General features: G+C 44.4%; 1 protein-coding gene across 7 annotated transcripts in view; it reads left to right on the top strand.

Moving 5' to 3' along the window:
• The first annotated feature begins 1,989 nt into the window (after nt 1–1,989).
• SLCO5A1 (solute carrier organic anion transporter family member 5A1) overlaps nt 1,990–20,919 on the top strand; it is a 74,163-nt gene continuing 55,233 nt past the window's right edge. For all 7 annotated transcript variants that reach the window (XR_014850148.1, XR_014850146.1, XR_014850144.1 and 4 more), the window contains exon 1: nt 1,990–3,110. Coding sequence is in view for 2 of the 7 variants with exons in the window: in XM_085053006.1 (XP_084909132.1) it covers nt 2,177–3,110 (934 nt within the window). In the remaining 5 variants the exon portion in view is untranslated. The remainder of the gene's footprint in view (nt 3,111–20,919) is intronic.

Genomic DNA, 20,919 nt, shown 5'->3' with positions numbered 1-20,919 from the left:
AATATAATATGAAACTGTCTTATTGATCCAGACTATAAATAAGTAAACAAATGTGGTGAGTGAGTCTTAAACATTTTTTTAAAAGGAAGCGAAACAAATAAACAGTAAGTATTCCATCCTGCCAGAAAAGCACTAACTATTCAGAAATGTGTAGGATATTATACTTCTTTGGTGTATTCCTTGGCATTATTTTATGGAAAAAAATTGGGCAAAAAGATGAATACCTCAATAGTTCACACTCTATCAAGCCACAACTATAATAATTTGCAGGACTATTTAGCTTTATCTGGGTACTACGGCTTTAAAAACAGGGACTTGAGAGCAAAACAAACCAGTGCAATCCAGTACACTACACAAATCTAAAAAGGGGATTAGAACGAAACTCTATGAGGAGTAAACTCCAAAATACTTTTCCCTTATTTTGCATGTGCTTCCCAGTTTTGGAGATGGTTTGGAGACAAGACCCCGCACAAAAATGATCATCAGGTGGTCTGGATATATTCCTTTAAATAAAAAGATTTAAAAAAACATCCCTTGGTCCTAACTTATCAGCAGACGATGTAACTGGAGTCTCGTCGCCCGAATATTTCCGCCTTTTACACAAGGCAATGTAACTGCATCCTAAGCATCCTAAACGGCTCCCGGGGCTGCCAACCGTGGCGCTCCGCGGACTTTCTCAGCCACGAGCGCCAAGCTGCAGCCCTGAGCAGCTCCACGGGTGAGCAAGGGCACCGATCGGGCAGAGCCCACGGGTGCCCCGCCGCCGAGCGCACCGTGCCGGGGGTGCTCGGGCCTCTGGCGAGCGGTGTAGCCGGGGAGCCGCGGGCCGGCGCGGCGGCCAGGGCAGGTCGGAGGGCACGCGAGCGCCCGGCCCGGCGGCTGCGGGCGCGCCTGCGCTCCGGCGCCCGGGGAGGCGGCCGAGGGGGACCCGGCGTTGGGTGACAGGCGGGGCGGGGGCGCAGGGCCCGGGCCGGCCGCCCCCCCGCGCCGCACGCTCGGTGAGTAGCCCCGTCGTTTCTCTTCGCGCCGGCCGGGAGGAGAGCCCGGTACGCCCGGCCGGCTCCGCCGCCCTGCCCGCTGCCCACCCTCTAGGGGTGGGGGAGATCCGCCGCCGGGGCGCGGTTGCCCGGGTGCCGTTGCCTCCCCCGCCCACCCCTCCGCGGGGCCGCAGCGAGCAGGAGGCGGCGGGGAGACAAAAGCGGACAAAGGAGGCAAAAGGCGTGTTCCGCTGCTGGGGTAGGGATGGCTGGGCACCGCTCTACGCCCGGCGGTCCCGGGTGTTCGCGGTCCCGGGGGCACCCGGGCGAGCTGGGGCGGCGAGGTCGGCCCCCGGCTGCCGGGTCCCGGGGTGCCCGCCGCCGCTGCCTGGCTCCGGCTTTGTTCCCCTTCCCTCCGCCTGCCGCCGCTCCCCGGGCCGCCGAGTTGTAGCGGAGTATTTATTTCAGCGCATTTATTTTTAGGCTGGAAAATAAAAGGCTTGGCACGGCGACCTTTGGCTGTCGCACCCGGCGCCAAATAAAAGGGTCGCGCTCCGGCCGAGGCCGCCCCAGCTCTTATGTAAATCCCTGTGCCGTCCCCAAGGACGCGCGGTTCCCGGGGCGCTGCCGTGATCCAGCCCCCGCGGGGACAGGGACAGAGGCGCTCCCCGGCGCTCAGCGCAGACCGCGCGGTCGGGCGGGCAGAGGCCAGGGCGGCGGGAGGGGGACGGGGCCGGTGTGGCCGGTGCCGCTGACCTCCCGTGCTTCCTCTCTGCCCCGCAGATCGGCAGCGACTCCCCAGAGCTCTGTCACCGGCGTCGGCGGCGAGGAAAGAGAAGGATGCGGGCGGCGGAGCGGGCGGCGCTGCCCCGCGGCGGGCGGGCTGTCCGCGGGGCCCCGGCAGGCGGCTGCTGAGCCCGGCGCCGCGGGCATGCGGCGACGGAGAGCGGGAGCCGCCGGCAGCGCGGGCGCCCCGGCGGGCGGGCGGCCCCTCGAGCGAGACTGAGGGTGGATGGAGCTACAAAGGAGTTTGGCTGACACGTGCGGCGGGGCGGCCGGCGGCCGCCGCTAGGGCCACCCCCCTCCCCTCCCTCCTCCCCTCCTCGCTATGCTGCGCTCTCGCCGGGCCCCTCGGCGCGCTCGACGCACGGCGGCGATGGAGTCGGCCGGGCTCCTCTGAGGCCGCCGCCGGACCCAGCATGGCCTCGGCGGGGACCCCGGAGCAGCGGCTCCCCGGGGCGGAGCGGCCGGCGGCGGCGGCGGGGGGCCGGGCGGAGGCGCCGCGGTGCCGCAGTCTGCCCGCGCTCGGCTCCCCCCTGGCGGCCGGGGGGGGCGGCGGCGGCCCGGCGAGCCCCGCCGCGGGACCGGCTCCCGAAGCCGAGCGGGGCTCGGGTGACGCCGCAGCCGCCGAGGCTGCTCGCCCCCCCTCCGCCGCCAGCGCCGGCGGGAGCTTCCCCTGGAAGACGGAGGGCGGCCAGCCGGCGGCGCCCGGCCGAGGGGTATCCCTGGGCCCCCCGCTGCTGCTGCCGCCGCCGCCGCCGGCGCTGCTGCTGGCGGGCCCCCCGGGTAGAGCGTGCCTGCGGGCAGTGCTGGCGGACTCGCGCTTCTTCCTGGTGTGCATGTGCTTCCTGACCTTCATCCAGTCCCTCATGGTCTCCGGCTACCTGAGCAGCGTCATCACCACCATCGAGCGGAGATACAGCCTCAAGAGTTCGGAGTCGGGGCTGCTGGTCAGCTGCTTCGACATCGGGAGCCTGGTGGTGGTGGTCTTCATCAGCTACTTCGGGGGGCGCGGGCGGAGGCCGCTCTGGCTGGCCATAGGGGGGCTTTTCATCGCCCTGGGCGCTGCGCTCTTCTCCTTACCTCACTTCATCTCTCCGCCGTACCAGATCCAGGAACTGAACTCCTCCGTCAGTAACGAGGGCTTGTGCGTGGCTGGCAATGGCACTGCCAAAGAGCAGTGGGACTCGTCGGCCTGCATCAAGGACTCCGGCGGAAATGACCACTCTCTCTATGTAGCTTTATTCATTTGTGCCCAAATCCTCATTGGCATGGGCTCGACACCCATCTACACCTTGGGACCAACCTACTTAGATGACAATGTCAAGAAAGAAAACGCCTCGCTTTACCTAGGTAAGGCAACTGAAGTACCTGGGTGCTTTGAATGCTGAACGCCAAATCTCTCTGAGGGCCAGTTACGGGTACTTCTGCCTTGGTCCTGCTGAGCAACATCTGTGCTAAGTTTTGCTTTTGAAATGACCTTTTGAAGTAAAATTGCCATGCTTTTCTGTTTTAAGATGCGTTGTGGCATGGTGAACAGTAGTAACAGGTGAAGCTAACGCAGTGTGCCTAAAATGCAGTTGTACTCACACCCTCCTGCACAGGCAATAGAACAGCAGAGAAAGTTGTCTTTAATGCTTTTCAGCCCTTGGCAGTAGCTGGTGACTTTTTCAGAAAGCAGTGTTAAAATTTGCCGTGCCCCTTCAAGTTTCTTTTTGCTAACACAGAAGCTTTATATTTCTAAATAGGTTAGTGTGCCTCTAGCCTAAAGTCTCTGTAAAGTTAATGTTCAATAAGTGCTTTGAGAGATTTTTGGCATGCTTTTTTTTTACTTTTCCAGCATTCATTTGCCTTTAACTAGCAGTGAATTTTAACTGGCATTGATACATCATCTGGCATCTCAAGAGTTAAAACCCATCGATAAACCAGCATCTAAAGCCTTTGGGGTTAAGAGTTTGGCTAGGGCAGCTCAAGGAGCACAGCTAAATGAGAGTCCAATCTGGCACACGTTTTTCAGCAGGTACAGACAAGTCTGCCTGATAATTGTGCCATGATGGGAGGAAGGGGTATTTCAGATAGCTGGGTACTAAACTTCATTGGAGTTTGATCGTAATAGGTTGTGTAATGTGTAAGAAGGTTGGCTGCTCTCTGACTTTGCATTAGTAGCGTACATGCTTCTGTAAGAAATGAACCTCACGTACCCCTTCAAATTCTTTTCAAGTAAGGAGAGGCACTTCGGGGGTTGAGAGAGCTGCCAAGGAGTTTTCGATGTTCAACGTTACCATTTGCAGTTCAATTTACTTTGGCTTTACAATAGACGTGGAGATAATAATTGCATGTAGAACACACATTTATGCAAGTAATGCACTTGTGAAGTGGGTGTGTGTAACAACTTCACTAAGCAAAAGTAGTGATCCGGATCAGTGTTTTTATTCCTTTTGACCTGCTCCTCGGCAATTTGACTGTTCCCTGAACCATTCTAAAGCCATGCACAGTCTGTGTGCAGTGTCTTGAAAAAGCCTGGGGCACTGCTGGTTTTTGGAAAGAGGGAGAGGTATTCACTGCATTGCTAATCTGCGTGATGAAGTATTTGACAAAGTGTTTTTCCCCTTTCTTCTCTCTTCTGAGAAAAACTAAGTGGTATGGAAATGAGGATCAACTAGCATCAACTTTATTGGCAGTAGGAAAAAGCAAAGCATCTTGTTAATGAGGTTACTGAATTGTATTTTGGAACTTTTGCAAGGTGATTTCACACTGTCCTCAAAAACTTGGAAAAAAGAAAAAGGAAATGGAAATGCTGTAGGTGAGGAATGAAGGGTGAAAGAGGTCAATGGTGCAAGAGGAGGAAATCTTTCTACAACAAAGGGGAAGGCAAGGTCAGTGGGGGGAAATCCTCACTGTGCGGGAGAAATGATGCCTACCACTGACGCGCTTCTAGCACAGGAAATTGTAATGAAGTGACTCAGGTAACTTTAATTGCAGCAAACTTAACAAAGGTAAAAGACACCAGCAGCTGGGTAGACTCTGTGTGACTCTCTGTGACTCTGTGCCTGCCAGGCACTGAAGGGAGCTTTGATCTGTACAGGGAGAACCCTTGTAGAGTCAGAGTTCATTTGTAGTGATTCAGAAGAACAAAGATGAGTACACCCAGCATATATGAAAAATACATGCTTGTGTTTTGATTGTGACCACAGGGAGAATTAAAATGCACACAAAGTGTGTTTAAACATTGAATAAAATGTACCATCACCTCCATTCAGTCTTGAAGCTACTCGGGGTTAGAAGCAATGTTGCCTGATGTTGGAAATCTTGGTATTTTCTGTTTTAAATAGTGTAGAATTCTGAGGGAACTTTTAACTCATGTTTAAATGTTTAAATGTTTATGGGAATGTTTAAATATTTGCCTCACTTTAGATTTCAGCCAATGACTTTTTGAGGGGCAGGAGTAAAATCTGAGTTTGTGGGGGAAAAAGAGCACTGTTTGGCATGTTGATGTGAGCAAACATGTTTTTGTTGGATCTTCTCAGTGGTTTGGAATGTTGAATGTCCTTGAGGAGAGAGATTTGTGGGCAACAGACAGCCCAGCCAGGTGCAGGGATGGGATAGAAGTGGCCTGGGCATGGCTCTGCAGGCCTGACACCTCAGATCCTGTGTTATGCAATGCCTGGTTCTCCGGGTGGTATGATTCTATTACTGGGAAAAACTATACAAATGATATCAAAATGTAAAATGTATGTCTGTGGGTAGGCATGAGCTAACAAAAAGTCTTGAAATGGGCCATGGGAGCTGAAGTTTTTAAAAGAGAAGAAAGCCCAGTGAAACAGATCCAGTCCCAGAGGCATAGGTGTTTGAGTGAGGACAGTTGGTTCATTAAAAAAGTGTCCTCTAACACAAAATAGAACGTCACTAACATGTTTGTTCATAATCATGCTGGTATTGCATTATATTGTTTTTCTTCCAAAGGAAAATAAATATACATAACCGTGCACCTGATAAAAGGCTCATTGAACTGCAGAACTGATGAGCTTTTTGACCCTGTGAGTGTGCCCACTAATAGTAGGTCCGTAAAGCTCCTCTGAGTATCATTAATCCTGATTCTGCAAAAACTCACCTTATGTGGCTGTAGAAGCTATCTTATTTATTTTCCAAGTTAATCCAGCTCAGGGCTCGAGTGGCAATAGCATATCCTCTTAAGTGTAGGCATGCAAGCTCAATGTGGACAGCTGTTTTAACATTCCTGGCTGGAAGTCCTCCTCTCAAAAAACATATTTGATGCTTATACATAGTCTCTTGGCTGCCTACACTTAAGTCCATCTGTCAGAATGGCACAATGCCAGTTTACAAGGTGCTGCATCGTTTTTAGTAGGACAAAGGTGCCAAGCAAGGATGTGTATTTGGGCTGCCTGCATTAGCAATGTGTGAGCTCTTCCGTGGGATGTTTCTTCCTTGTGAAGGCAGTGCCACCTCTGTGTCCTCCCACCCCTTAAACTTGGCAATACTTTGATGCCCCGATGCTAACTTTGAGAAATGTATGACATCAGGCTTGGAAACAAATTGCCATTGTAACAGGTGCCTAGGAAATATAAGAACCAGTTCCCTTAATCACAGATAATCCAAAAGGGAAGTTGCCCACTTATGTAAAAACTGGGCAGTCACTAAGTGGTCTTTGTCTTCTGCAAAGTCTCTCCCTTCCGTGCTCAGCTGTACCCACGGCATGTCTGTTGTCAGCTGCCTGATGTGTGCAGGCTCTTCTTTTAAGTATTTATCGGATTGAATTAGTTGCAATTCAGTTTGAAGTGAATTGGACCTCATGAGTCTTATATTGTACTCTTGATGGTGTTTCTGCTACTAGTCAAATTCTAGCACTTAAAACACTGTGATTTTTTTCTAAGCACTGCAGGTTTTTTGTAGGGACCCAACAGTTTGTCTTGAATGTGAGTTTTCCTAGTGATTGTATTAGGATTTTTTAAAGCGTTCTTTAAAATTAAGGGTGGCACTTAGAAGCTTTATTAGTGACATTATAGTGCCTGAATAATTTTTAAATACTTTTCTTCTTTAGCAAGTGGATATGGTAATAAAAAAGGAATTTACCTCACAAATTCACACATAGAGAGGCAGTAATCGGTCTTACAGAAATACTGCATTAATGAAAATATTCTAGCATTCAGGAGTAGCATTTACCAGTACCCCCTCACAATGACTAGTGGGCAAATTAGTGATTGTGTTAAGGGTGTTTTATTTCAGTTTCCAGAATACTATAGGCTGGTTAGGGTATGATATGAGAAAAGCGTCTCAGTTTAATTTCATACAGACTGTCCATAGTTTTTGGAACAAACTGTAATTACAAAATGCAAAGATAAAGGGTTTATGAGATAATGGCTGGAAAATTGGATAAACCTGTGCAAATGGGCTTGGTACCGATAATGGCTTGAGAGCCAGGCAAGTAAAATAATTTCATAACCTAGAAAAAAAAATATTTAGACAAGTTTCAAAAATGTTTTGGACTCCTGTGTTTTCATGAGCATTGTTTGTGGGTTGCTGTTTCTAGCATTAGGTAAACCATTTCACTGTGATGGTATTCTGTTTGGAAAATGCTTCCTTACCAGTGTTTTACAGACAGATGTTCTGTGTACCCCTCATGTCTTTGTTACAGACTTCACCAAAGTCTTTATATATGTATGTATGATGATTGTATTTATTGTGTTTCTAGTTAAATCTACTCCTATATCCCCGTCCCACTTGGAAGGAGAGGGCAGGAGGAGTAGCTTCAGATACTCTATCAGAATCCCACCACCTCTGTCTGCTGGGTTCTAGGGCAAAGCCCAGCTGCCAGACAAGCTACATCTGTGTGACATGCCATTGCTTGGATGTTGGCACAGGAAGCATTGGATTTTTGTGCCATTTAGGTCTGGCTACTTCTGGGGTTATGGATGTCACTGGGAGACAGGAGCCTGCTGGAGGGCATTGGGTCCTCTGTATGGATGCTGCAAGATCATTGAGGTTTTCTGTGACAGGATCAACTTCCTAGCTGAGCAAGAGGGATCATCTAGAAGCAAGGAAACAGCTGACCAGCATTTTATTTTATTTTCACCATTCAGCCTATGACCGCTTGTGGTTTACATGGAATATGCTTCCTGCTTCCTGATGCCGAAAAAGGCTAGTTTCCTACGGGGTTTTCTCAGCATTGATCCCTATAGTTGGTAAACTGTACAGAAATAGTACGTTTATTTTTATAGCATGCCTGTGAGGAGGCAGGATTTTATGAATCAAACATTGAAGCAAAAGGGCATGTTCACTAGAATTTTTTATTGCTTGCTCTGTTTTCTTTGTAAAGGGGAAGTGTGCTGAGCTAACTTCTCAAATACATGATTTTACTTTATCTGAGAGAAGCCACATCTTGTTTTATCCAGAGGCTAGCACTAAGACTTCATCCATCAGCAGTCTGTTTCTGTACAAACGTAGGGTGTATCAGGCACAGCATTGCGAGCTGGTCACGGGAGGGGATTGTCCCGCTCTGCTCTGCACTGGGGTGGCCTCATCTTGAACATTGTGTGCAGTTTTGGGCACTGCAATATAAGAACATTAGGCTATTAGAGAGTGTCCAAAGGAGGGTGAAAAAATGGTTAAGGGCCTCGAGGGTAAGCTGTGTAAGGTGTGGGTGAGATCACTGTCTGTTTCACCTGGAGGAGACTGAGGGGAGACCTCACTGCAGTTACAGCTTTCTTGTGAGGGGAAGAGGAGGGGCAGGCACTGATCTCTTCTGTGTGGTGACTAGTGCAGGACCCGAGGAATTGCCCAAAATTGTGTCAGGGGAGGTTTAGGTTGGATATTAGAGAAAATGTTAGTCACCCAGAGGATGTTTGGGCACTGAAACAGGCTCCCTAGGACAGTGGTCACAGCACCAAGCCCGACAGAGTTGAAGAAGTGTTCAGATGATTCTCTCAGGCATATGGTGTGACTCTTGGGGATGATGCTGTGCAGGTCTATGGGTTGGATTTGGTGATCCTTGAGGGTCCCTTCCAACTCAGCATGTTCTGTGATTCTGTGAAACACACGCTTGTTTTGTTTGCACACTTGACTGGGCAGCACTAGCAGAAGGCTGAGCTCACTGTGCTCACGGCTGGAGGTAAGGAGCATCTTGGGATGCAAGTGAAGTGACTGCAGCTCTATTTGTGCATGTGGATTATGCTGCTTTCTCACACAGATGATTTAACACTCAGAGGGTGCAGTATTGTGCTTCTCTGGCACTCTGTAGCATCTATTTTGTTTTGTTAAAATGCTGATCAGGCAGCAGGCACAGCTCCTAATAATTACTTATAGTAGCACTGTGCAGTTTAATTGTCCTTTCCTATAACTGAGGAAATAGAAAGATTTAACTTTTCTTCTCTGCTTTAGTTTCATACTCTATAGGTGGACTGATATTGCTTTTTCATACTGTAATCCTAGGTATCATTTTCTTAAGCATTTAGAGAAGCTGGTGTGGGGTTTTTTTGTCTGTTTAAGCGGTGCGTACATACAGTGAGTTCAGTGAAGAGTGGGGGGGCAGCCTTTTCTCTAAAGTTTTCTGCCTGCAGGATTTAATGTCGTGAGTGATACATCTTCACTTGCTCTGCCAGTGTTGTGTCCCTTAGGGATGCTATCTGCATCTCTCCAGTTACGTCCTTGCCGTGAGCTGTGGCATTGTTCACAAGCAGCTGTATTGACAAAGCATCACTTCTAGTAACTGGCAAAATACACTTTGCCCTTCTTAGGAGCAAGAAGAGACTTAGGCACATGCTTCCCTGCTTGCCTCTTTCTCTCTATATTAGAGGACAAAAACTGGGTTGAATCCAGGGTTCTGAAGCTCGCTGAATTCCCAGGCCCAGTTGTTTCCCTTGCTTAGCATTTGTCAGAATGGTTAGCATTTTGTTTCTGAGGTTGACAGAGCCCTTTTCACCCGCTTGAGCATGAGAATAGTGTTTTCTTGGAGAGCAGCTCCGTTCCCTGTCAAGCTCTACTGCTGGGCTGGTTTGTGCAGACAAGTGTCTCCACCTGCTGTGGTCCCGGAGCAGCTTGGAAACCTAGACATGAAAGTGGCCTTTAAGTAACAGCTTGTTTGTACCTTTTGCCAGGAACTGAAGGCTTGGGATCTAGTGTCTGATTACCCGAGGGCTGGAAACTTTAGCTGTCTGCTGGATACCCTGACTGTTTTCTAAAGGGTCACTGTAACTACTCCTGTTGCAGGTGGATTAGAGATGCATTGTATTTCCTCAATATTCCCTTAACTTCCATTCAGTGGCTGCCTCACCTGGGAGGACTTAATTGCTGTGAAGGTGCTTATGCAGTCAAAAGAGAGGAGACTCTGTTTCTCTGTACTGTCATTCAAAGATACATAGGTTTCTGTCTTGGTTGTGCAGGAAATACAAGCAATTATATAAATGAGTCTCAGCCTTCTGTTTCATCCTAAAGGTCAGTATCTAAAAATTCAGATTTTTAAAGTAGATGAATGGAATTGATCCATGGTTTTTAAAAGCACAGAAAAGTAACTCAATCATATTAGACTCTCATGCTCTCTTTTTAATCCTACTAAGTCTTTTTTGCCCTGATAGCACTTAGAAAACCCTTGTTTCTTGTGAAGAATGAACTCAGTTTTCCTTTTTCGTTGTTTTCACATGCCTTTCCCATTTATTTTGAAAACAGTTGAGAAGCTACCATGGAAAAATGGCACATGCTTCAGCTGGTCCCCTCTGGCAGTTGTTGCTTCTCTTGACTGGAAGGGTCAAAGTAAGCACTAGCTCTGACTTGGCTGCTGATGGATGGGGTAGTGCCATGTTGACTCTGAGGGCAGGGCAAGCTGGTCGCCTGTCTTCCTGTGAATCGTCACCAGAGCTGTCAGAATTTCAGCTCCAAGTCCAAGTATGCCTCTGCAACCCCCTCAGCAACTACAGGGATGCTGAGACTTAGTAGGGCTGTAATTGTAAAGCTCTGAAACAGCACAGTTGGAAGAGGGAACTGTTTTGCCCAGGGAGGGAACCTCTAGAAATGAGGGTTCTGTACCAAAAGCAAACAACTCGGTTGGCTTTCTGATTCCTGGTGTCCATGCTTTTATTCAAGCACCACGATGTTTTTACCACAGCTCAGTTGGACAATCTGGGCACGTGGACTGGAGCTAGTAAACTTATGACAGCAGACAGCTCTGCAGTGTGCATGCAGGCTAATTTCACCTGTGTCAGCCAAATCCATACTCCAACTCCTTCCAAGTGCCCAGAAAAAAATAGGACATTTCCTGTAAATGGGAAAGAATATATCAGTGCCCGGCAGCATGGAGATGTATGGGCTCTGTCCTGCTCTGCTGCTGAACAGTTGGGAGTTTGGGCATCTGTTGTGCTGTCACAAGGCCAGAAATTTAGACAGTGCACAGCATTAACGAGAGAGCTAATGAACCTGGGTCTTTCCACTTCCTTTCTTTTGTGCCACAAGGAATTTGTTCTTACCTGTGAAATCAGGAAGTGCCAACACAGAAACTCGAGTGTTATTTTATGCTGCCATTAGTCTAATCAGAAACTATTAGCTCTCATGTAGGTAAACAGCTTACTTGGCAGCAAACACAAATTACACCAGTGAAAAGCATCATACTCTGGTATGAATTACATTTTGTGGTGAGTTTGAAGGAGATACAATCAGAAAAAAAATGTATATTTTTCCTTGTAATTTGAATAAACAGATACATGAATTATGCCAAGTGAAGTATTTGCAAAGCAATACTGCATGTCCGGTGATTGTATGCTCCTGTGTTGTTCATCTTTGATTCTCTTCCCCATTTTCAACACAGGTTTCTTTTCAGCAGCTTGCTTCCTTTTCCTTAGCTTGCCAGGATATTTTTTTGAGTGCTCCCACTTCTTTCCTTGCTTATATTTATGTTAGCACTTTACTGACACTGAACCACACACAGTAGAACCTCAGTCTGGTGGTTGCCCTCTGCCCCTTTTATCTTTGATGTTTACCTGATGAAATCCTCAAGAGTGTCTCAGCACTGATCTTCTTAAAATCCAGCTGCTCTGAAACCAGCTACCAGCTCTTCAGTTGTTTGAATTTAGCAAGCTTTTGTAAATTAGTGACTCCTTTCCTTATTTACCTGTCTGTTTTCAAGCAACTTTAGAAGTGACATAAATCCTGGTGAGGTTCCCCTGTGATTGCATCCTTTTTTCTGTATTAATTAAACTATCCTCTAGAGTCAGTGTATTTCAGATAATGCACATATTAGCTGAGTGTATCTTCTGATATCTTCTGATTTGCAATTTTATGCTTAAGTTGTAGTTTACCCCAGTGTTTAGCCTGGATTTCTTCACAGCTGTTGACTTCAGGTGTCATGTAGGCACTGAAAGATGCTGGTGTGCTCCTGCAGTCAAGTGCTTTCAATCACACCTTGGTTCCTACTTCTTTTTTCAGTCTCTGATCAGATTAAAATCTGAATACCTGACCTCCCCAGAAGTCATTTCAAGTAATGCCTTTTTGTAGATAACCCAAAGTAGACAGTGAAACAGTTGTGAGCTCTGCTGTGGTGGCTGCTAACCTGTGATTACTTAAACAGAATGTGTCAAGCAAGCCTCATTTGCATCTACAAATATCTAAAGGAAATACTCTGGAAGATATTATCTGACATTGCTGTGTGTTAAGCTCTCCCTGTACTTGAAGAAAAATTGCTGTATTCAGCTGAGCTGTTGACTCAGTAGATTTTGCTTTGTATAAGAGAGCTGAAGACACTATCTTTTCCATCAACGGTTACAAGGGAATCAGCTCATGGGCTCAGCGGTCAAACCCATGTGAAATTCATGAGCAGAATAACCTGTGGATGCTGGTTAGATGGGAACTTTCAGCTGAAAACCCCCAGGAACAGTGAAGAGGAAGAGGAGGTTAAGTGCCAGCAGCATGGGACTGTCAGTGCCTCTTCTGTGTGGTCCAAGGCAGTGAGGGACAAAGCCAGAATGGACTCTGGTCTGGAGGCATCTGCCAGGGACAGTTCCAGGTGGAGCCCATGGGAAGGCCTGAAGATGCTGCTGTAAGTTTCTGTGGAGTACAGAAAAGTCCCTGACAAGGCTGGGGAGTTTTGGCATTGCAGAGAACAGAGAAGCTTTGCTTCTGCCCATGCTTTTCTTCCTCACAGAACAGCATTTTCCACTTTTGCTGTAAGTGCCTCTCCATGCCATTCATTGGTCCCTGCCATTTCAGTAGCTGGAGTTTAGAAAGTAGTAGCAAAATAGTTTTTAATTTTGTGGTTTTTTAATCTAAATTTATGTTTCTGCTTGTTAATTCATCCCAGTGAGGGAAAAAGAGATTTATTGAAGACTGTAACCTTCTAGAGTGCAAATAGCTTCAGTAATAATCCTCCAGTTTAGAAAAAGTAAAAAATTTGTTACATAATATAAGTCTATAATTTTTGTAAATACGATGGGCAGTGTATATCAACTTGATTTAATACAGCTGTCTAGTGACAGAAATAGTGAAGGTATCCCTAGGGAATTTTTATAGTCACAGGAGAAAATAGATAGCACATGAGCTTTTTTAGTCTGCAGTAGAGTGGTGCTGATGCACATCAATGTAGGCATTTATCTGATAAGTTATATAATTGGCCTAAAATAAGAATTGCAGAAAACTATGTTTTTTTCTGATAATAGCATGACTGAGGGAAAGAGGTTGGATTTTGGGGATACCTGAAACAAATAACTGTTAGTTTGTTACTACACTTGCATTGTGTTACTGGAAGAATATTAGTACTGTTACACAATGAAAGTAAAAAGACTCTGAACTCAGCACTACATCGTTGTAATAAAATGCATTACTGTAAATAATTTTTCAGAAGCATAGCTGAGGACTGAATTGATGCTTGAAGGAAGAGCTGTACTCTAGATTATGGTTCCTCAGTAGCTATTGCACTATTTTGATATGTAGAAGTTCTATATATTCATTGACCTCAATGACTGAACAGTTTAATGAGATTGTGATTATAATATCAAGGATAGAGCTGGCTGGTGTGAATTTCTTTTACTGCTGACACCAAGTAGGCAATAGTATCCATGTGTTTACTCCCATGGCTTCTCTAGAACCTCTGGGAGAAGGAAGATGACCACTTCTCACAGAGTGCCCTCTGCATTTAGGAGTACCTCTGTGACTGAACCTATGAAGAAGTATAAAAAAAGACCTTTGCTCATTAGCTCTTGCTTCTTGTCTTACTCAATGTTTGTTAGCAATTGATTTTTGCTCAGATGGGGTCATTCATTGTTCTTACTGAGTTTATGGGTATTTGACTAGCTTTGGACACTCAGAAGCAAGTAGGACAGACAGCAAATAGGGACGCATGTGGCCTTGAAAGGCAAAATAAAACAAGTGGTTAAGGCTACTGCTCGCATGCATTTGTGATAATTAATAGATCAGCCTTCTATGAGAAATGAGGTATAACTGATTGACTAGTATTGGCCAGGCCAGCTAATGGGTAAGAACTTTAAAAAGAGCTTTTAAACCCGGTGAGTCAGAAGCCTTGGGTACATATATGCCTTCTCAGCTTTAATAAGGGTGAGAGATTCAATTAACTGGAGATAAATGGAGGAATGTATGAACGAACATAATTTTAAGAGTCCTGCACTGTCATTAGAGCAGCTATTACTCCTTTGTGTAACTAATAATAAACTTTAAGTATTTGTATAAGATGAAAGAGAGCTGTGTATGATCAGGTTGATCTATAATTAAATTCTTTTCATGCTTATTCCCCTCTTCATCCTCCTCTGCATCCCCACACTCCAAATTTAAATCCTACAGAAAGAGGAGCTTGCCGTGGGTGATGCAGTGCCATGCTTTCAAGAAAACTCCGTGTTTTCTCAGATTTGTGTTGTGTTTATACTTACCTAGAGTATTATGGAGGCTGAGGAAGGGATCTATCGTGTGTTACAGTTTCAGGATATGTGAGAAATGATATCTCATGGTTTGCCCAAGTTGACATACTGGAGTCTCTTACTAACTGCCAGGTCAAGGTTGACCATTTTCCTGTAGGAGGAGTGGATGTAACTGGTCCAGACAGTGAGGGGATTACAGAGTGGTTGTGGTAGAAGAGTTTGATAGCCATAAGGTTTATATTAGCAGGTGGGCATCCTGCACTATGAGCCAGCTGCTTTTTGTTTGAATTGTGCCTGAAAAAAAATGGTGCAGTATATTAGGGATGTAGTAAATTCCCTTGTCTGATTTAATAAGATGCTCAGATAAATTATTTTGTGGTCTGAGCATTAGGATTTCTCCAAAATACAGCTGCTGTGCTCAGCAACTCTTCCAGCACTGGATTTATCCCAGTTTTCGTGGCCTGTTTGGCGATATTAGAATTAGTAGCATAGCATTAGAAGAGAGGGGTCACATAACCCTTGTGGCTGTGTCAGAGAGTCTCTGGATGCTCTTAGGACTGCTGTCTGCTGCTTTTGTATTATATCAGGATACAGAGTGTGAGAAGCAACATGGTTATTTTTATGTGCACAGGGCCAGAGAATAATACAACAATTCTGCCCTAAATTTAGTCTGTGTTGAACTCTTCCTGTTAAAAAGATTTCTTGACTTTTTTTTGCCTTTTCCCCCTGATTTTCTTGAGTAACAAAATGGTGTGGAGCTCAGGGAACTGACAGCTGGTGGTTTTCTGATGTGGGAGATTTGACTTGAAGAATATGTGTGGGTGTGATGATACAAGGCAGTCTCTTCATACAACCCCTTGGTGATGTGCTGTATACTCTCGTTATACATCGTGCCAAAATAGACAGTAATCCTCTTATGTGGGATTGCCAAGTAAGTAATAATAGAGCACAAGTCAATGCCATCAGTTCCGAGATGTTTTTTTGATAAACATATTTGTCATTCATATCTCCTAGATTCTTTAGTACTTCTTAATCTTTATATTAAATACGTCCTTCTTCTAAGTCCTGCAAATGTTCATGTTTCACAATAGTGATGTCAGCTGCTATCAAAGCTTTTCTATTCATCTTTCTAATTGATGCACTTGCTTTAAAAAGGCCACAGAGATTTTGAGTTTTACAATTCAACTCATTTCCTAATGTGAAAACTTCAGATGAAGAAAAATTTGAAGATCATTTAGTCTGCATAAAACATTTCAATTGTCTTACAAGGAACCCTGAAAAGATCTGAAGCAATCAGAGTTACTGTCTGCAGCCTGTTCATCCCATTTAGAAAACATGAAGTTGGCTGCTCTGCAGCAGGGCAGACACGATAAGCTGTGCTGGAGCAGAGAAGCAATTAGCTTGACAGCAAGCGTAGTCAGAGCAGAAAGGAAGGTCTGGAGGCATTTAATTAATACTAATGCTTTTGTGCTTATGAGGACCCGAGTCATGGTAGTTTGCTCTTGTGGTTCTCAAACTTGGCATCTAATGAGCATTAGATTTAGTAATGCTTTCCAGAAAAGTTAATAAATTACAACTAACTGTGGCACATTCCCCCTGAAGGTAATGAGGTACACCTGATACTGAGTGGGAGCAGGATCTGATCTGTGAAGCTTTTTCATTTTTAAACAGATAACAAGGCCTCTTGGGATTTTTGTGCCATATTTGTTTAAGTAATCTGAAATAACAGAAATGCAAGTCATTTATTGAACATTTTTCAAGTCACCAGACCAATTAGGGAGAAATAAACCTTTTTTTTTCTATTGTGAAAACAATTTTGAGCAGCTGTCGTTTTTATTAAACTGAGTTTGATGACAAAACTACTTTTGATGGAAGTGTATTTAGTCATTGATGTATACTTATTTGCATAGCTTGACCCTTTGAGATGTATTTTGCTATTTAATTCTCAATTTTTATTCATTTCAACTTCCATTCATTCTTGAGTGGAAAATACAAGTAAAATCCCATTTGGTTGAAGATCACTATGTAACTCTTGCTTCCGTTTTCTTCTCGTACATGATTCAATACATAGAAGTCTAGACCTAGAGTCTGGCACACTGGAGAGGATTACTGTTTCTATTTGCTCCTCATGAGAACACCAGCTCATGAGGAGGGCCACAGGGCTTCAGACTTACGTGTTTTTATATTTATAAATGTTTCCCTGATGGGTTTCAGCAGTGTGTGTTAATAAAAGGATGATCTCTTTGATGATTTACTCTTTGTGCAGCAGCACCAATATAATCTAGTTTGAGTTGTAAGCTACAAATTTTAGTTTTGTTTAGAGATTGCCTGTGTTTAGATATCCCTGTGATACCTCTTCTGTCAGTGGTTATCTGCATAAACAGCTTTATTATTCCATTTTGGGAGAAAACTTCCATATCACCTTGCAGTTAATATAGTGTTTTATCACACTAATTGTCTGTTAGTGTAGTTTTTGTGTGATTAAAGTATTCTGATTGCACGTTACTATATTGCCCAGGACTTGCATAACAAGGTAATTAATCTGTACTATCTCTAAGTAATAAATCAAAAGTATTGGATTAGGGTCACAGCATTTGATAATTATTTGTGTCACAAGAAGAAAGCTGAACAGAAACGCTGGATTTTTATTTTGATGGATTTTTAAGTGCACAGCTTTTTGTTTCCTTAGTCTTCTGGGACTCCCCAGCTGAACATTGTTACTGCAGAGGTGATAGTTTACATGTCTGGTACATAGCATCATGGAATCATTTAGGTTGGAAAAGACCTTTATGATCATCGAGTACAATGTCAACTGAGCGTTGCAGTGCTAGTTTAGCTAGTTAAGCGTTACCTTGAATTGGATCTGGAGGCTGTTTTCCCTGAGGGCTGTCCCTTGGCTTTTGTCAGCAGCAGATGTGTTTCCATGCGATGTGCTGCCTGGAGGGCTGGTTTGGCCCTGCTCCTTTGCCTGTGCAGTGGCTGCTGCTGCTGCATTGCCCTGCTCTGGCTGTTCAAGGGTTTTGTGACTGTGGCACAGAGCACACCTCCAGCTGCTCTCACATGAAGCTCCCTCAGCACCGCTGGCCGGGCCAGCTCTGCAGCTTGTCTGTGTCTGCCGGCAGTCGTGGGATGGAAGGGGACAGCCGGGGCAGCTGGGCAGCGGGTGGCTCTCGGAGCTCCCGGGCAGCAGCCTGGGCACATGTGGGTGAAATCCCACACAGCAGCTGAACCACAGAAGAGGCAGCTGTGCGAGACGTCTGAATCTTTAACAACTGCCTGAAACTTTTATTGCTTTAGTCAGAGACTTTCTTGAAATGAGAGGTGTATAGCTGAATAGTTCATGTATTTTTAATATTTTGGAAGCAAGGACTTTTCTTTAATATCCTGTTTGGAATGATGACTTCTTCATTGCACATCTTTCAGGCGAATATTTTCTCTAAAGGTTTTTTCCCTTCTATTATTGTGACTGTTTGAAACTCCCACACTGTAGCTAACAGTTACATTATCCATTGATAAGCTTCTTACACACTTGTAAATACAAATTTTCAGGGTTATGTTGTAATGAATAGTAATACATCATTCATAAAGGTTGTGCTTGTGTAGAATAGAAGCCAAATATAAAAGCCATTTGGTCTTACACAGTATTAAGTATTGAAAATAACTGATAAAGTGATAAAGGAAGAAAAGATAATAGGGATTGGTAACCCCTGATAATAGACATGCTTCCTTTCTTTTCTTTGCAGTAGGAGTTTCTCTCCCTGCATTTTGAACAGACAAGCAGACTTCTCCCCAGGATGCTGCCAAACTCACCTTGTTCTCCCTTACCTCAAACATATCATTTTCTTTTCTTAAAACTAGAAGAAATTATATTCATGCTAAAGTGTTTGTAATCTGCTTTTGGATACTGCAATGATGAATCTGATACAAAACAAAAATTGAATAGTGTAGAATAACCTTTGAGATTAAGTGCTGTTCTTTCACTGAGTAGCCCATAAGGGGATGGATGTTACGACTCAATAAGGTATTTCTTTTGATTCCAAGAACATTATTCTTGCAATGAAAGGTCAAAAAATTTTCATTTAGGAATGAATTGAATAGGAAGACAGAGTATTGCATTCTATTTTTTAGAAATGGCAATAAATGGAAGTAGGTGATCCTGCAGGAATATTAGCTGAAAAACAAGACAGGACACCACCACACACCAGTGCTAAAGGAAGCCTGTGTTGAACCCCACCAGTGGGGAAGGGCTTGTTTTCAAGCCTGGCTTTTCTTTCCTCCCATAAATAAAGCTGGTGGGTCTCTGCAGAGATCAATATCTCCACTATCTAAGGGCTACCTGTGCATGTGCTTCTAGCTTGGTTTTATTTATTATAGATGCAGGAGGGGGAATAGCTCCATTCTTTAAGATTAAGACTTGATTGTTTGGCCTTCCTTTACCTCTTCCCTGGCTCACATACCTGAAGTATTATTTGAGTGAAGACATCCTTGGCCTGTGGCACAGGAGAGCCTCTGGAAAGCTGTGCAGTAGTGCCACACCAGTGGAGGACTTTGGAAAGGGAATTAAACAAACCAATTATTTAGTACTAACTAAAATATTTTAGAGTAGTTGCAAATGTTTGTTTCCTAGAAGAACATCTCTACAGAAATGAAAGCCTTCTGTTTTTTCTTTTGGGTGGGATAAAGTAGCAACAGTAAACATAGCACATAAAACATATGACTCAGGTGAGCTTACTGAGTCGTTAGGTGCTTAATAGTTCCACAAATCAGTGCTCCTGTTTTCCACCTAAGAGTCCTCAGGATATTCCTGAAACTGGGCAATAAGGAGGAAAAGGCTGTTTTCTAATTTTGTTTCTTCTGTGACAGTCTGAAGACATTTAATTGAATTCTGTGGGGTTTTTTTCCCTGTATCACATAAATGTACAGGAGAACATAGTATGATCTAAGCTTTTTTTACTTTCTGTTTTCTTCTAAAACTATGCAGATAGTTTTTTAGTGCATTTTCTGAGTCAGTACTGTAATTAAAACAAGGAAACAAACAAAATTACTGTGTCAAATGAAGTATTTCCTTGAGGACATTTGTAAAGGTATAACAGACATGGATAGATGTATGCACAAAAATGGCTAGGGAAGGCAGTGTCTATCATCTGTGTGTTAAATATACCGAAGAGAAAAGCCTGGTGTGGTACCTCAAATTGTTCCTCCACTGGAAAAGGAGATGCATGCTGTTAGTTACCTACACAGTTTCACAGGTATGAAACTGAGGAGTAGCATTTTAGTTTGGTTATTTAGCTGTGTTAGCTACAAACAAGTGTCTGGTTCTCCTGCTGCATCTCTGCTCCTGTTGTCGCTGCACTGTTTTGATCTTTCAGTTGCTAATCTTTTCCCAACACTTCTAGTGTTTGAAAAGCATGATGCTGTGTTACTATCATTTGTCTGTTCTGAAAGAAACATTTGCCTGAGCAGTTTATTTTATGAGTTAGCAGATGGTGATTTAAATGCGCTTGAACCAGCAAGAGCCTTGGTTCTGTAAGCATGTCTCTGGCTCGGAAAATCTCCACAAAGCACTTAAAAAGTGATGAGCAAAGCAGCTATGGTGTTTGGGAGCACAAATGGAGCAGCCATGATGTTTGACAAGGGTTTACACAGTTTTATGGGTTAGAACTGGCCTCTAGGCAAGGACATGTTATTCCGGTGTAACATGCAGTGACCTTAGGTGAGCTGCTTGGTGGAAAAGGAAATTACCACAAGAGATCTCAAAGCTGAATTTCCTGTGTGATGTTCTCAAAGCTGAATTTCCTGTGTGATGTTTTCAATGTTTTGAGTCCTGTATTTTGTGTATGAGTGTTAGTGTGTATGAATGTTATTATATACTCCATCAGTGCAGCTGAGAAACTTCACCTGTGTAAGAGGTTACGGGAGAAGAAGGTCAGACTTTCTCAAAAGTTCTTAAAAGACCCTTTTTTGACTTGTTCTGTTTTGCCTCAGTAATTTGTGGTCTGAATATAGTGTCAACACTGATGGCAGAAGAAGACTCGTAATCTTGGAATGTTTTTTAGAATTTATTAGAGACTTGCAGTTTAGATTAGGGATAGGAATGTGTCAGGTACAATTATCTGTGTAATGATATAAACATATGGATCTAAGCATGTTCTATTAGCATATATAAATAATTTATATAACATTTTTAGTTCAAAGGATTTTTGATAGAGAGGTTTTTGTTCTTGAGGCAGTGTTTTAATTATAGATCATGTTTGTATTTACAGAGTTTGTTAGAAGCAGGTATGATTTAAATAATG

The sequence above is a fragment of the Lichenostomus cassidix genome, chromosome 2 (assembly GCF_008360975.1).
Source record: "Lichenostomus cassidix isolate B80296 chromosome 2, HeHo_3.0, whole genome shotgun sequence".
NCBI classification, from domain to species: domain Eukaryota; kingdom Metazoa; phylum Chordata; class Aves; order Passeriformes; family Meliphagidae; genus Lichenostomus; species Lichenostomus cassidix.
The sequence above is the reverse complement of the archived record's forward strand: the minus strand, read 5'-3'. Positions and strand labels throughout refer to the sequence as shown.